Consider the following 15,713-nt stretch of genomic DNA (forward strand, 5'->3'; position numbering starts at 1 on the left):
GGGGTTTCACCAGGTTGGCCAGGCTTCTTTCCCTCCCTCTCCCTACTCTTCTTTCCTTCCTTTCTCTCTCCCTTGCTACTTTCCAACCTTTAGCTGTGTTGAGTTTGTTGACTCATAGTGAACAAGCAGAAACTCCAATGATACTGTTACCTAAGAGGGAACTTTGCACAAGGTTGCCGTGATTAATAATTCATTCACATAATCCTCAATCTCACAAAAGCCTGGAATGGATTTCCTCTTTGCTTATGGCAGGAAAGCTACTGTGGCCAGGCTCCAACTCCTCCCAATTAAGATAGCACCAGCCTTCTTAAGCAGCATGTGGCCGGGCTCTTAGGTCATGCCTATAATCCCAGCACTTTGGAAGGCCGAGGTGGGCGGATCACCTGAGGTCAGGAGTTTGAGACCAGCCTGTCTCTACTAACAATATAAAAATTACCTGGAAATCGTAGTGGGCGCCTGTAATCCCAGCTACTCAGGAGGCTGAGGCAGGAGAATTGCTTGAACCGAGGAGACCGAGGCTGCAGTGAGCCGAGATCGCACCACTGCACTCTAGCCTCGGCGACACAGCAAGACTGTCTCAAAAACAACAACAAAAAACAGGACGTGAGACTTCTACCTGCTCACTCAGAATCATTTCTGCACCAACCATGGCCACCTTTGTGGAGCTCAGTACCAAAGCCAAGATGCCCATTGTGGGCCTGGGCACTTGGAAGGTAAATATGCAAATCTTTGCGCACCCTTCTTCTCTGGAGGGGCGTTTGGGTGTTTTCTCTTTCTGCATTCAGCCAGGAAAGCCTGGAGGTCGGGCAGGGGTTTGGAGAGGTGAGATTCAGTCCTGGAGCCGGGACTCCAGTTGCTTTCTTTTCTCAGAGCTGATTCAGGCTGCAAAGCTCCAAGGCTGGCTTTCCCAGCAGCGCTGAGAGCTTCTCTAGCAAGTATCAAAGTTCAAGCAGCTGTTGGACCCAAAATTGTTTTCCAGGGCAGTTTCTCTCTCTGGCTCTAGGACACTTAATTGGGCTCAATATTTCCCCAGAGTCTTGGCTGTGGGTTTGTTGTGGGCCGGGTGGTTGCGGAGAGGATGCAGAGCCCCAAGTCCTTGGCATCCCTTTGCAGATCAGGGTGTGGGACTTGGGCTAGCAGAATCCATATGACCTGGGAGCTTATTAGAAATGCAGAACTGGCCGGGTGTGGTGGCTCATGCCTGTAATCCCAGCACTTTGGGAGACCCAGACGGGAGGATTGCTTGAGTCCATGAGTTGGAGACCAGTCTGGGCAACACGGTAAGACCCCATTTTTACAAAGAATCAATAAATTAGCTGGGCATGGTGGGACGCACCTGTAGTCCCAGCCAAATGGGAGGCTGAGGTGGAGATTGAGTGTTGAGCCTGAGAGGTCAAGGCTGCAGTGAGCAGTGATGGTGTCACTGTGCTCCAGTCTGGGCAGCAGAGTGAGATCCAAGAAAGAGAGAAAGAGACAAAGAGAGAGAGAGAAAGAAACTGCAGAGTCTCAGGCTCTACCCCAGGCTACCTAATGGGCATCTGCACCTTAACAAGATCCCCAGGTGGTTCCTATACACATTGAAATCTGCAACGTGCTGGGGCTGCCGAGAGCCTGGGCTGGGAGTCATAAGCTCCACCAGGCTGTGTTAATGTCAGCTGGCAAAACACGGTAAGGCACATCCAGGACTCAGTGAGGCAGGTTCCTGAGCCTTCTCAGGCTAAGTTTGAAGCTGTTCCATCACCACCTCACTCTGCCTTCTTTGCCATTTTCATCCATGATAGTACTACCCTAACTAGCGAACAGAAGCAGCCTTTGGAATTCCTCTTCTCTCCTATCCCTCATGGCTAATGTCCCTGCTGAGTCTTCTGCCTCTGGCTCTTTCCTTCTGTGCACCCTGATTTTTCCCCTCTCTTGAGCCAAGCTGGAGGGTAGGACATTCTGTTGCCACACTGGGTCATTCTCAGGATACACTCTTGGTTAATCTGGGCGAACTGATCACTTCCAGCTTGATTCATGCACGGCATCTGTTGCTTGATTAGCAAGATTTACTCATAATCAGAGCTTCAATCCTATATAAATGGAACAAATAATCACTTCCAGAACTCCAGGGAATCTGCTCACTCTGGGTAAGTTTACCAGACTTACCCAAAATTCTGGAATCCAAAATTCCAGAATTTTGGAGTTGAATGTAAGAATTATGAAGGGAGTCATCTTCGACATGTGGGCATAATAGACTAAAGGATTATGAACTTAGCGGTGGAGGTGAAGAAGGGTGTGGTGTAGCTGTTGGGGGCACAGGGGTGTTTCTGGATGCCTGGCGGCTGCCCGTTTCTTGTCCAGGTGGTAGGGCAGCTGTGCATCTATGTTTTATGTTCTTTTCAATGTTTGTTATCTCACAGTAGAAGAGGTTTAAAAGACTATTTTGTGAGAGATCAAGTTTTAAGTGCTTTTTGCCCCCATCATTGGCTTGGCTAGTTTAGAACAAAATACGATAATTCTATTTCTTTTCTTTTCTCTCCTTCTCTTCTTTCTCTCCCTCTCTCATTCTCCCTCCCTCCCTCTTTCTTCTATAGGAATGGAAAAAAAACTCTATTCCTATAAGGTTTTCTATTTCTCCTTTTTTTCTGAAAGGAAATTGTATAATGAACGATCTCTACTGAGCCTTACTGTGTGTCAGGTGATGTGCTTAACTTAACATTCATTGCAGCATGTCATCACCACAAAGGCCTCATGAGGCTCTTGCTAATTTTTGCATTTTGCAGACAAGGTTGAGAGAGATTGAATCACCTGCTTAGGCCCACACACCCAGTAAGTGTTAGAATCCGGATTGATGCTGTAATGACCATTATCCAGATCCTTATCACCGTTTGGGGATATTGTCTGAAAATCCCTCTGGGTTATTTAGAGTCAAGCTTTCATCTGGATCTTCAGGACGTTGCAGTGGAGCCATCTGCACTCCCCGACACACCTGAAGACATTTCAGGACTAACCTGGATGAAAGGGAACTGACTTTAACTAGGACAGGACATGAGGAGATAATCATAAAATTCATTCACTTTCCTCCTTTTCTTTTGAAAACTTTTCTAAAGTGTGTATCCTCCCAGATAAACCCTGGCCAAGGAGACCCCAGTGAGGCCTTGGTTTGGAGAAACTGGGCCATGTGGGGCAGCCTATTGAAGGTGGTCTGGGGATAAGAGACTATGTTGGTTGCTGACTGTGGTATAATTCCAGCTACTCCGGAGGTGGAAGGATTGCTTGAAACTGGGAGTGTGAGGCCAGCCTGGGCAACATGGCAAGTCCCCGTCGCTTAAAAAAAATAATAATACACGTGTGATGGGCTTTTCTTTTGCCTTTCAGTCTCCTCTCGGCAAAGTGAAAGAAGCGGTGAAGGTGGCCATTGATGCAGGGTATCGCCACATTGACTGTGCCTATGTCTATCAGAATGAACATGAGGTGGGGGAAGCCATCCAAGAGAAGATCCAAGAGCAGGCTGTGAAGCGGGAGGACCTGTTCATCGTCAGCAAGGTGCACATGGCGCATTGGGTGGGAGGCCTTCACTTCAAGGCAGGCAGAAGTATCTGGGTCGGGTCGGCAGTGAGAACTCTGTCAGCCTTTTCTACATGTAGCTCTTTTCATCCCTGCCTTGATAACATCCGTGGATACAATTCTATCCATACTCCAAGCCGCTATTGATAATTGAACACATCATTGCTGCGCCACCTGCCTGCGGGTTGGTTTTCCCACAGTGGACTTGTCTCCATGGAGCCCTGCACTGCCCTGGGCCTCCCTGTTCCCCATCAGAGGGATCCACCATCTGCCCAGAGGCAGTCAGAGGCCAAGGGTGCAGGCAGGGCTTGATGTGTGGTCTCCCTGTCAGCACTGTGGTCTCCGCCACTGTGTCTCTAAGGTTCTCAGCCAGGGGGCATTTGGAAAACAGTAGGCACATATTTCTATTGTCACATATGATTTTCTTTATTCAGTCTAGTAAAAGGTGAGATACACAATGTTAAAAAAAAGAAGAGGATGTTGGGTGTGAGGGGGTTGAGAATCACTGGATTTACATTATACACCACTTGCTGAGAAAACACTAGTTCTAGGTACATGGATATTGCATACATCTGGTGGGACAAATAGACCCCACTGTGTAGCAGCCAAGTGTGGATAAAGCCCTTATAAAGTTATCATTTGGGGCCTGACAGGCTTGATAAGGGACCTATCAGATAGGTCAGATAAAGGACCATCTTTTCCCGAAGGCCTAAGAATGCTTGACATTTAAAAGCTACACACAAGTCCTGCTCTCAGAGAGCCCACAGCTGACAAAGAGACTGAGACAGGTAAACATTTCAAATCTGTGGCCACATTTACTTAAATGATCTGAGAGACATATAGAGTACTAGGAGAATTGAAAAAGTAAATTGGTTTTAACACTTAAGACATGTCATTGACGTGCTGAGCCCTGGTGATTTTCCACACTGTGTCGTGGATCTTAATCAGCTTTGTTATAAATGGCCTGTGCCAGGTTAGATCAGGGTGCAAATCAAAAGGCAAGGACAATGGGTATAATGTGGCCCTTCCTTTTCTCAGTATTAACAGCTCATTGTTGCACTCTTTGCAGTTGGGGCCCACTTTCTTTGAGAGACCGCTTGTGAGAAAAGCCTTTGAGAAGACCCTCAGGGACCTGAAGCTAAGCTATCTGGACGTCTATCTTATTCATTGGCCACAGGGATTCAAGGTTTGAGTGACTCCCTTTCTCAGCCTCGAGTTCTGAGCAGGTGTCAGAAAATACTAGCTGCACCAGGTCTGGGGGGTGGTGTGGACTGGAGCAGGAGACCTTGTAGTTCACAATTGGGAATGGCAGGAAGAGACCTTGGAGCAGAAAGACGCTGGCGTGGAAGGGAGGCTGAGGCCGTGTGTGCTGCTGAGGTGGCCACATGCCTGTGATTTCTTGCAGTTACGTCTGAGAGAAGCCATGATTTCTGGCAGCCCAGACAAGTTGCAACTGCCCTATCACCTTTGTCTTGATTCCATGTCCTGGGACTGCTCTCCCAGGAAATCCCTTGGATTACACTTGCATAACTATATTCCAGGGCCTAGTTATCTTATTAAGCAAAGCACACCCCGGGAGTGGCATCTTGGAGAAAAGCCCAAGTGCGGTGATGCTGGAAGGAAGCCAGTAGTCATCACGGCTCCCATTGCCTGGGGCTCTGCTCTACCTGCTCCTGAGGGGTGGGAGAGACAAATTTCCAGCTCTCTCCCCTCCTGACCAGCGGGAGTGCTGATGGCCTGCCATCCCTTATTCCATGTCTGTTCTAGAGGCTGCAAGGATAGAAGCTGGCCAATATCTTCCCCAGAAAACCACACCCTGGAGATCTCATCCTTATCCAGTGATACTGAAATGAAAGTTTGCCCTTGGGTGTACACAGGATCTAAGTGTATGAGCTTAATGTCCATGGTGATAACGTTGGCTTCTGGAATGTACTAACAGCAGATCTGAACGTCAATCCAGTGGTTTCTAAAATATAAGGATTAATATGCTACAGTAGATATAGAGATTTCATTTAAACTCACATACTTGTAGTATGTACTGCAGAGTCTGAAAAAACTGGTATGCCCATGTGGTATTTAGCAAGAGTCAGGACCCTGAAACCTTGTTTAAACAACCAAGTGTCCTGATGCAGATTCCAGTAAACTTTTCATTCTGTATTTACAGTCTGGGGATAACATTTTACCCAAAGATGATAAAGGTAATGTCATCGGTGGAAAAGCAACATTCTTGGATGCCTGGGAGGTAGGTTCCAGCTTCCTGTAAGTGTGCTGGGAGAGAAATCTTCAGTTATCCAATGAGACTTCCCATTGACATGAAAGAGGCCGTGTGCCTGATGCTTTCTAATTTCATCATTGTGATTCTCTAGCTCTTCCAATATCTTCCTCATCACCTTTGGCTTTTGGGTGCATCTGGTACTATTTATATTTCAAGGCTAATACTGAGTCTTCAAATAAGACTGGAAATACCATGTACCCCACTTTGGGGAATACACATGCTGTTCTTAAACCAGGGCAAGCCATTTGGAGCAGGAGGTTTGGGCCTGGGTTTGCTCATAACAGCTGAGTAACCTAGGGTCAGGTTTGTAACTCTTGTAGGGCTCAGTTTTCTCTTCTTAAAAAAGAAGTCTTATAACACATACTACTGCTATGTATTTTTGAGGGTGTGATAAAGATTCAGATGGTTTACATGCCAGGAACATTAGTCATAGCGACCATGTAATCATCTAAACCTATAAGGCAGGCTTAACATCCCCCTTTATAAATAATGACATTTGAAGCCTAGATTGATTGGTGACTTGCACAGGTCATGTCACAATGTGTGTGGCAGAGCTGGGATTGGACCCAGACTCATCTGAATCACAAGTCCAACCACCAAAGCCATCAGCATGGTGCTTGGCAGGCAGTGAACACACATCCAGAAATCAGGGATCCTGAGTGCCCTGCTTCCCAGATCACATCATGACCTGTTTCACATCATTCACATTCAAAGTGAATTAAGGGATCAGTGTTTTCTCTGGTCATTTTCTATTATACTATTATATCCTTTTGCAAATGCTAGTAGAGAATGAAGTGGAGGAATAAGTTATAAATGAACACTGGCATATTACTCCAAGAGTTAATGATGTTATCTTGGCAGCTGTCTGTGTAGGGGTACATGTAGTTGCGAGTTTGTATTGTCTTGTACAAGGGAAAATATATTAAGCCTCACGTTTCTGAAATGCTTAGAATGGACATGATTCAACTAAACATAGCTTTTTCTGTGTATTGTTTGTTCAAAAACGTTAATCCACAAGCACAGCGTTCTTTTTTTAAGACAGAGTCTCACTTTGTCGCCCAGGCTGCGGTGCAGTGGCATCATCTTGGCTCACTGCAACATTCCTCTATCGAGTTAAAGTCATTCTCCTGCCTTAGCCTCCTGAGTAGCTGGGACTACACGTGTGTACCACCACACTCAGCTAACTTTTGTATTTTTAGTAGAGACAGGGTTTCACCATGTTAGCCAGACTGGTCTCGAACTCCTGACCTCAGGGGATCCACCCATCTCGGCTTCCCAAAGCGCTCTGATTACATGCGTGAGCCACCGCACCTGGCCATTTGCAATACATTTTATCAGTTTGTCTTAGCTCCTATGATGATATTAATGTGGCTTGTGTGTCAGTGTAGCCTGCGTCTCACAGTGCTATATTTTGTGAATGAATACAAGGATGACTGCTAAATACAACATTTGAAAGGTATGAAAAGATATCAGTGATCAAGGTCAGAGGCTCTGATTTGAAACGAGCAGGCTTGAATATGAAAGCGCTGGATGTTTCTGTAGACCCACAGCCAGTTCAGTAGAAACCTCATCGACCACCCTGAAGCAGACGGGAGGAAAAAGTATAAAGATGTCAAGTTCTAATAGAGGCAAACTAACCTGACCTATGGTGTACAATAGCTTTTATATTATCTAATTGCCCCATCGGAAGTTTTGGGAACCTTTTGTTTTCATAGCATCTAAACTCTACTGCCCAATTTGAACAACTTCATCTACACTAGTGGTTCTCAATGTGGCTGTTCATTAGAATCACCTGAGGAGTTTACAAATCCCAATGTCTAGGCTACAACTCAGACAAAATCTGTAAGAAACTCTGGGGGGTGAAACCCAGCCACCGATATTACTTTTTTTTTTTAAATTCAGAGAGAGTCTTGTTCTGTTGCACAGGCTGCAGTACAATGGCAAGATCACAGCTCAGTGCAGACTCGGACTCCTGCGCTCAAGCAATGTTCCCAGGTAGCTGGGATCAGAGGCATATGCGACCACATCCAGCTAATTAAAAAAAATTTTTCTGGTAGAGACAGAGTCTTGCTATGTTGCCCAGGATGGTCTCGAGCACCTGGACTCAAGCAATCCTCCTGTCTCAGCCTCTGATAATGTGTTTCAGAAAGATATACTTTATTAGTATGTATATTATAAGTCCTTTTTTTAAGAAGAGAGTACTAAGGCCTACAAGAGTTAAAAACTTACCCTAAGTTGCTGAAACCCAGGCCCAAACCCCCTGTTCCAATCCTATCCCAAAGTGCTGAGATTACAGTCATGAGCCACTGCATCCACCGGTAGTTTTTAAACTTCCCTGGTGATTCCAAATTGCTGCCAAAGTTGAGAAGGGCTAGATAAAGAGTTCCCTAAACATGTCATGTTCATCCCTGTCTCTGAGCTCTGCTATTGTCTTCCTGTCTCATATGCTCATGTTTTTCCCCTGTTTTCTCTCTCTCTCTCTCTTTTTTTTTTTTTCCTGAGGCGTACAATAAACTCTACCTGAAGGTCTGCCCTGACAGCTGCAGGCTGTGTGAATCTCTTCCTTCTCTGCCCTTTCTGACTCTGTCTATGCCACGGTCATGTTATCTGTGGCAGCCTCAGGGTCATGGTTGATGGCTCCACAGAAGGGAACCCTAGCACTTTAACTGAAATAAGAATCCCAGAAGAAGGAAGCACATTGTATACTTTTCCATCCTGACAACTTCTGGAACATGTAATAGATGGCTAATAAATACATGTTGCATTGGAGGCTGCTGCTAACATATATGATATCTTTGGGCAAGTTTGGAAAATGCCCAATATACGCTAAAAGTTATACAAAGATTCCCTTCCTTGGGGGTCCCTGTAGTTTCTGTACCGGGAAGCATGGCTGGATATGCAGACAGTGGGTCAGGTTTCAGCCCCACACAACTCCTTGCCCAGGTGCCCCTGCCAGGGCATAATCTATATGCATGACCTTCCTACAAACCCAAGAACGGTTGGTGTGGGAGAAAGTGACTCAGGACCCACAAGTGAGGCTTCTCCACATGCTGCAGCCTCTTCCTGACTAACACAGCTTGCCCAGGTTTGGGTGTACAAGGCACACACAGCAGTAGCTACCCGCTGTCATTTGGATTCATTAAAAATAAAATCATCTCATAAGCTTGCAAATGTTCATTTTATATTTATTTTTTATTTTTTGTATTACAAAACTTCATATTTCACCTGTATAGAGCAGTATAATTTTGTATGTGTTTCTTTATGTGTAAGGTCAGAGAAGCAAGAATATAAATCTTTACCTGTTACTCCTAGTTTTCCTTGGGCTGGGGAGGGGCAGTAGGGCTGGAAGATTCACTGATGGGCACCCAGGCCCTGGACTGAAATTTCCTGTGAATGCCTCGGCTAACCCTGTTGTGGTGGATCCTTTAGCAATTTCTGCCCCAGGGAGGACTAAGGCAAGCCAGGGTCCCTGTAGTCCCTCTGGGGATACCCAAAAGGTTTCCCTTTCTATGACAGGCCATGGAGGAGCTGGTGGATGAGGGGCTGGTGAAAGCCCTTGGCATCTCCAATTTCAACCACTTCCAGATTGAGAAGCTCTTGAACAAACCTGGACTGAAATATAAACCAGTGACTAACCAGGTAAATTCTGTTTAGTATAAGGGTAAATAAAGGTCTTGCCCTATTACATCTTAAACATTGGGAGGAATGTTCAATGCGATCTATGTCCCGAGTCTCATCTCAGGGGTCACTGATCAGGACACTTTCGGGAGGTGTGAGGCTGACCTCATGGGTGTGTTAGCAAGAATCTCAGTGGCTAGGTGTTTGATCTTTGCTTGGTGGTCTTTTTCTCTGTGTATGTGTAGAACTCCCTATGAACAACTCAAAAGCCAGCCAGCTTTCCCTGTGATGCGGATTGTTTGCTGTTGCAGGTTGAGTGTCACCCGTACCTCACGCAGGAGAAACTGATCCAGTACTGCCACTCCAAGGGCATCACCGTTACGGCCTATAGCCCCCTGGGCTCTCCGGATAGACCTTGGTGAGGCTTCCAAGCAGTGGATCCTTCTCTTGATAATCTTAAAAACATTATTTTATGTTTGGTAAATATTGGTATGAGATCATAAGTCACTGGAAAGAAAAACGTGTGTAAGGTAATGCATTTGCTACAACCAAATGGGATGACTGTGGGAATAAATGGGAATTAAAAAGCAATAACAACAGCAACAACAAAAACATGGGCGACGTGTTTGACCCTCTGGGAATATTTCCAGTTCAACCACCCAAGGATGAACCAGGCTTTGCAAAATGTTGAGACTTCAGAGCCCAGGAGAAGGACACAGGCTTCCAGGTCCTCCTGCCTGTCTCCCAGATGGAGAGGCTCTGATGATCAGTCTTGAGACCCTCACTGGAGTGGTGTCCATCTCTACATGGTAGCCATGGAGATTGTTCACATCAGCATCTTTCTGCCTCCAGGGCCAAGCCAGAGGACCCTTCCCTGCTGGAGGAGTCCAAGATTAAGGAGATTGCTGCAAAGCACAAAAAAACTGCAGCCCAGGTACCATATTTTTATTTTTCTTGTTATCCAACAACTATTTCTTCCAGTCTCATGTTTCATTTCTTGTGTTGTCCTCAACTAACTCCTTAAAGGGGAAGAACACAGGAGCTGAAGCCATCTATATTGTTTCCTTTGAAGTCTATTGGAACCTCCAGGAAACACAAGAGCTGTCACTGAAACAAAGATAGCTTCTGCCTCACAGCTTCCTGTTAAGCCCTACAGCCAAGTCGTAAAGCATGGTTTTGGAGTCTAGGGATATGGGTACAGACGCCAACTCCACCTCTGATCAGCCTTATGACCCAAACTGCTTTCTTTATTCCTAAAAAATGAAGATCACAGAGTTGTCCCTAAGGTGAAGGGAGAGAATGAGGCAGGGGGCTGGCACAAGTCTATAGCTGTCAAGGGCTCAGTCAGTATCAGCGATTGTACCTGAAGCCACAGTGAGCTGTGAAGATGTTTTATTCTTCCTTTCCATGAAAGGAGGGGTCCTTGTAGCTGAGTGGAAACATGATGTCCCCTTTCTGCACAGGTTCTGATCCGTTTCCATATCCAGAGGAATGTGATTGTGATCCCCAAGTCTGTGACACCGGCACGTATTGTTGAGAACATTCAGGTAAGATCCCGGCTGATCGGCCCTGGTGTTCTTCAGGGGAGGGGGACACAGACAGACCCTGTCACTAGGCTTCTCACCTCATCCCTGCACTGTCTTCTGCCCCCTCCATTCCCACCACTCTATCATTTTCCAGCCCAGGGATCTAGGCTCAGTATACCTGAGATGAATGATCCATGGGCTTAGGACATGCTGGAGACAGTGCCTGGTGAAGCCCTGTCAGGTCTGAGCACAACTGTGCCTCACACCACTGAGAAGACCCTCAGTTGCTCCTGAGCAGCTAAGCCCTGGGCCACCACACGAGCAGACAGTCCTGGCCTCCCTGCTCATCTTCCGGCAGCAGAGAAGGTGTGAACTGTCCTTGGAGAACTGTCTTCTAGAAGGGCGCATCATGGAGCACAGGGCCTGTGCACACCTGGGGCTTAGTGCCTGTGAGCCTGGTCTCCCTCCCCCAGAACACTAGCACTACAAATACTGCGGTCTTTGTGTAGGACCTAATTTAGAGAAAAATTTGTATCCTGTGGACATAATGGGGAAAACACCTGTGACCAGTTTGTGCTGCTAGAACTCCCTGCTAGAATGAGCGGCAGTCTGCAGTCACAGCAGTAATGGCCTTACTGATGATGTACTGGAACTCCTATCTTTCCAGGTCTTTGACTTTAAATTGAGTGATGAGGAGATGGCAACCATCCTCAGCTTCAACAGAAACTGGAGGGCCTGCAACATGTTGCAGTAAGTGGCATGGAGTTAACTAGGAGCATTGCCAGGAGTTTTTCTAAACTGGTAGAGGGTTAGTTGGAAGAGTGAGAAGGCTGCTGGGACTACTTGTGTCTTCAAATACTATTTTGGGGCAGTTCTGAAAGTTAAAATTGGGGTACCTGGGAATCACTGTGATGGACACATCTCTAATTGCTGCTCATTGTCTGAACTTCTGGATGTAGAGCTAGAATTGTAACAGAAAGTGTGTTGTGAATAGGCAGGAGGCGAGCATTTACTTATTCCTACATTCAATAAATATCTAGTGGTCCTCTATGTGCCAGGTATCTTCTAGATGCTTGGGTTATCATACTATACAAAGATGCTGCCTCCACGTGCTTAGGGAGGGAGGGAAGAAGAAGACGGAAAAGAAATAAATGAAGTCGAAATATATGTGTCAGATAGTAACAAATGCTAGACAGAAAAATAAGTAGGGCAAAGTGGATAGGAAGTGGTGTGTGGTAGTGGGACGGATCCTTTATATGGGGTGGGTCAAAGGAGTCTTTGCTGTGAGGGATATGCCATATGCATATTTGGGGGAGAGCATTGTTGGCAGTGATAACAGCAGGTGCCAAGGCCCTGAGGTGGGATTGTGTTTACAGCTTTCAAGCAAGAAGGCCGGGGAGGCTGGATTAAATAATCTCCAAATTCCTCTCAAAGGTGATGGTGGTAACTTTACTTTAAATCGTAGATAAGTGGTTGAAAGAAAGTTTTAACTCTGGCTAGGCGGGAATCCTAAATCATCTCTTTACAATCAATACTTACTGATTAATGGATCTAATTAAATATATCAAAGAGAGTTATCTGGCATTTATTACTGTGAGGTCTGCAATTAAATGACAATTTGAATTACTTCCAATGTTTCTATAGCCATAATGATTTTTCAGCTTTTAAAAATGGTTTCAGGCCGGGCGCGGTGGCTCAAGCCTGTAATCCCAGCACTTTGGGAGGCGGAGACGGGCGGATCACGAGGTCAGGAGATCGAGACCATCCTGGCTAACACGGTGAAACCCCGTCTCTACTAAAAATTACAAAAAAACTAGCCGGGCGAGGTGGCGGGTGCCTGTAGTCCCAGCTACTCGGGAGGCTGAGGCAGGAGAATGGCGTGAACCCGGGAGGCGGAGCTTGCAGTGAGCCGAGATCTGGCCACTGCACTCCAGCCTGGGCGACAGAGCAAGACTCCGTCTCAAAAAAAAAAAAAAAAAAAAAAAATGGTTTCAGTATCTCAAGCATAGCTTTCATGTCATGATATTCCATATCTATCCTTCCCACCCTTAGTATCACAGCAGCTTTTCCTCATCTTATAATGGCTTACTTTTATCAGTGCTTAACAAAGTAGCAGCTGCTTAGTATAAAAAGGAAGGGTGAACATAAAATGGGACTCTCCCCCAAACTGAATCACTTACCTTCCAATGAACATCATTTCCAGTGGAGGCAATGGATTGGTGGGCTCAGGAGTAGGTCCACCTGGCCTGAAATCCAACTCTAACACTGGTTTCTTAGCTGTGTGACATTGGTAAATTTTCTAGTTTTTCCAAGTTGGCTTCTTTACCTATAAAGTAGGATGATAATACTCATCTCAGTTAACATCCATTGAACCTTAGCTTAGAATGTGCCAGGGTCCTGAGCCCTTTGCCGGTGCTATTATCTCATTTAATACTCATAACAATCCCCAAGCTGTCAATTCTGCTGGTGTTTCCTACCTCATGATGTTGTGACAGTGGACTGGGACAAGACTTGTCAGTTGCCTCACCTGACACCAGGTTTACCATGAGTTGTCATTCCGAGTTGTTCCCCATACCCTGGTCACTATCTGTCCTCCTTCCTAGCAAAGCCCTCATATTGATTTGAGGGAAGGTCAAGGTGTGAGCACCCTACTTGTGTTCTTGCAGGGAGGTGGATGAGAGAACACAAATACCATAGAGTCCACCAGAGAAGAATACCTTCTCAACCAGAGCTGTTGCTTTGATGGAACAGAGTTTCTCTCTTTTTTTGTTTCTGCAGATCCTCTCATTTGGAAGACTATCCCTTTGATGCAGAATATTGAGGTTGAATCTCCTGGTGACATTACACAGGGGATTCTCTTTCTTCACTGAAGTGTGACTATCTCCATCAAGTCCTATTTTAGCCAAGCTTATCTGAGATCACAGTGAACTTCATCCTGTTGTAGACCAGAATTGAGGTGCTGTTTTAGACATGTATTTCTGTATATTCAACTAGGATCAGAAATTCACAGAAAAACGTGGCTTGAATAAGCAAATGACAGTTTTTTCCACTTATCTGAACAAATGTTTGTTAAGCACAAGAAATCTGCCAACACTGAGGATGTAAAGATTAATAATAAAAAAATAATGATCGTAACCAACATGGATTGAGAATGGACTATGCGCCCACACAATGTGAAGTGTTTTCCTGTGGGTGAAGTCACTGAATCCTCAAAATAACCCCACTGAGGTAGGTACTATTAACATCTTAGGAGGGAGAGAAGAGGAACTTGTTCAAGGCTCCCCAGGTAATAAGTGACTGAACCAAGTTTAAAGGCAGGCAGGCTCTGGGAGAGCTCACAGCGATCGATGGTCATCCTCTTCCTCCTGAGACTTTTCCTGCCACCTTTCCTCCTTGCCTGTCTCCACTCATTCCCTGTCTTGCTCTCCCACCTTGTCTTCAATACACCATCATGCCAAAGAGTCAATGGCACAGCCTGCAAACTGCACAAAGATGCTACTGTTCACTGAGAGAGATGTGGCATTTCCTTGGGAAGTAGGGTGGAAATACAATAAAGATGCTTACTATTGCCATTAATCTGGAACATTTCTGTTTGTCCTATAATAATCACTTCTTATGAAATATTCCAACTATATTGAAATGCAGAGAAAATAAAGTAATGAGCCTCTGGTCACCCACATTATAATGTTAACAGGTGTTAGCCGGGCGTAGTGGTGTGCACCTTAGTCCCAGCTACTAGAGAGGCTGAAGTGGGAGGGTCGCTTGAACCCAGGAGGTAGAGTTTGCAGTGAGCCAGACTTGCACCACTGCACTCCAGCCTGGGTGACAGAGAGAGACTCTGTCTCAAAACAAAAACAAATGCTAACATTTTGCCATATTGTCTCCAAACCTTTAAAAAAATTAAAGAAATTAGGGGTTACCAATACAGTCAAGGACCACTTTGTGCACATTCCCCTGACTACCTTTCCAGAGGCAAATGCCTATCCTAAATTGGTGAGTCCCCTCACCCTCTGATTGGGGTTGAGGGGTACACCTACATTCCCAGGCTTCCTTGCTATGTTATAGCTTCCCCTGGGTTTGCTCAGTGAGAGGTACTGTTAGGAGCTTGAAGGGGTGGAGAAGGGAAGAGACAGGTATTTCTCTCTCCCTCTCTCCCTGTCTCTTGACCTTGAGTGGCATCTCCAGTAGAAAGCACATTCCTCTGTGGGCCCAGCTTTTTCCAGGCAGCCTCCACCTTGATTCTATCTCCTACCAGACAAAGCTTCTGGGTTGAGGGAGCAGCACCCTTTCTTTGTCCTTCTTCCTTAGGAGCGAGGATCTCTTCCTGCTGCTGCTAAACCGAGTTGTCTCATCTCCTTTCCATAGCTCAGCTATTCCATCACATGTAACTGATCACCTATTATAACCAATTATTTGAATCAAACATCCAATATTTAAAAATCTTAGCACAGTTTCTTTTCTCCTGGCTAGACCTTTGGCTGGTATACTTCCCATCCTCATTTTTGTATTTTTAGTATATATGTTCACATCCATACACAATGTCATAGACAGGGTGCTTTTAAAATGTATATGGAGGCACTCCCATGATGGCTGAATAGGAACAGCTCCAGACTCTAGCTCCCAGCGTGAGTGACACAGAATACGGGTGATTCTGCATTTTCAACTGAGGTACTGGGTTCATCTCACTGCGTCGTGTCGGACAGTTGGTTCTGGTCTGTGGGTGCAGCCCGACCAGCAACAGCTGAAGC

At 45.7% G+C, this 15,713-nt stretch overlaps 1 protein-coding gene across 1 annotated transcript; it reads left to right on the forward strand.

Moving 5' to 3' along the window:
• The first annotated feature begins 290 nt into the window (after positions 1-290).
• LOC140709698 (aldo-keto reductase family 1 member B10-like) lies at positions 291-14,541 on the forward strand. Its single transcript, XM_073009356.1, has 10 exons — positions 291-713; positions 3,358-3,525; positions 4,616-4,732; positions 5,711-5,788; positions 9,338-9,460; positions 9,751-9,857; positions 10,292-10,373; positions 10,903-10,986; positions 11,633-11,715; positions 13,744-14,541. The coding sequence occupies exons 1-10, from the start codon at positions 648-650 to the stop codon at positions 13,784-13,786; spliced, it is 951 nt and encodes a 316-aa protein (XP_072865457.1). The 5' UTR covers positions 291-647; the 3' UTR covers positions 13,787-14,541.
• The last annotated feature ends 1,172 nt before the right edge of the window (positions 14,542-15,713 follow it).

The sequence above is a fragment of the Chlorocebus sabaeus genome, chromosome 21 (assembly GCF_047675955.1).
Source record: "Chlorocebus sabaeus isolate Y175 chromosome 21, mChlSab1.0.hap1, whole genome shotgun sequence".
Classification (NCBI taxonomy): Eukaryota; Metazoa; Chordata; class Mammalia; order Primates; family Cercopithecidae; genus Chlorocebus; species Chlorocebus sabaeus.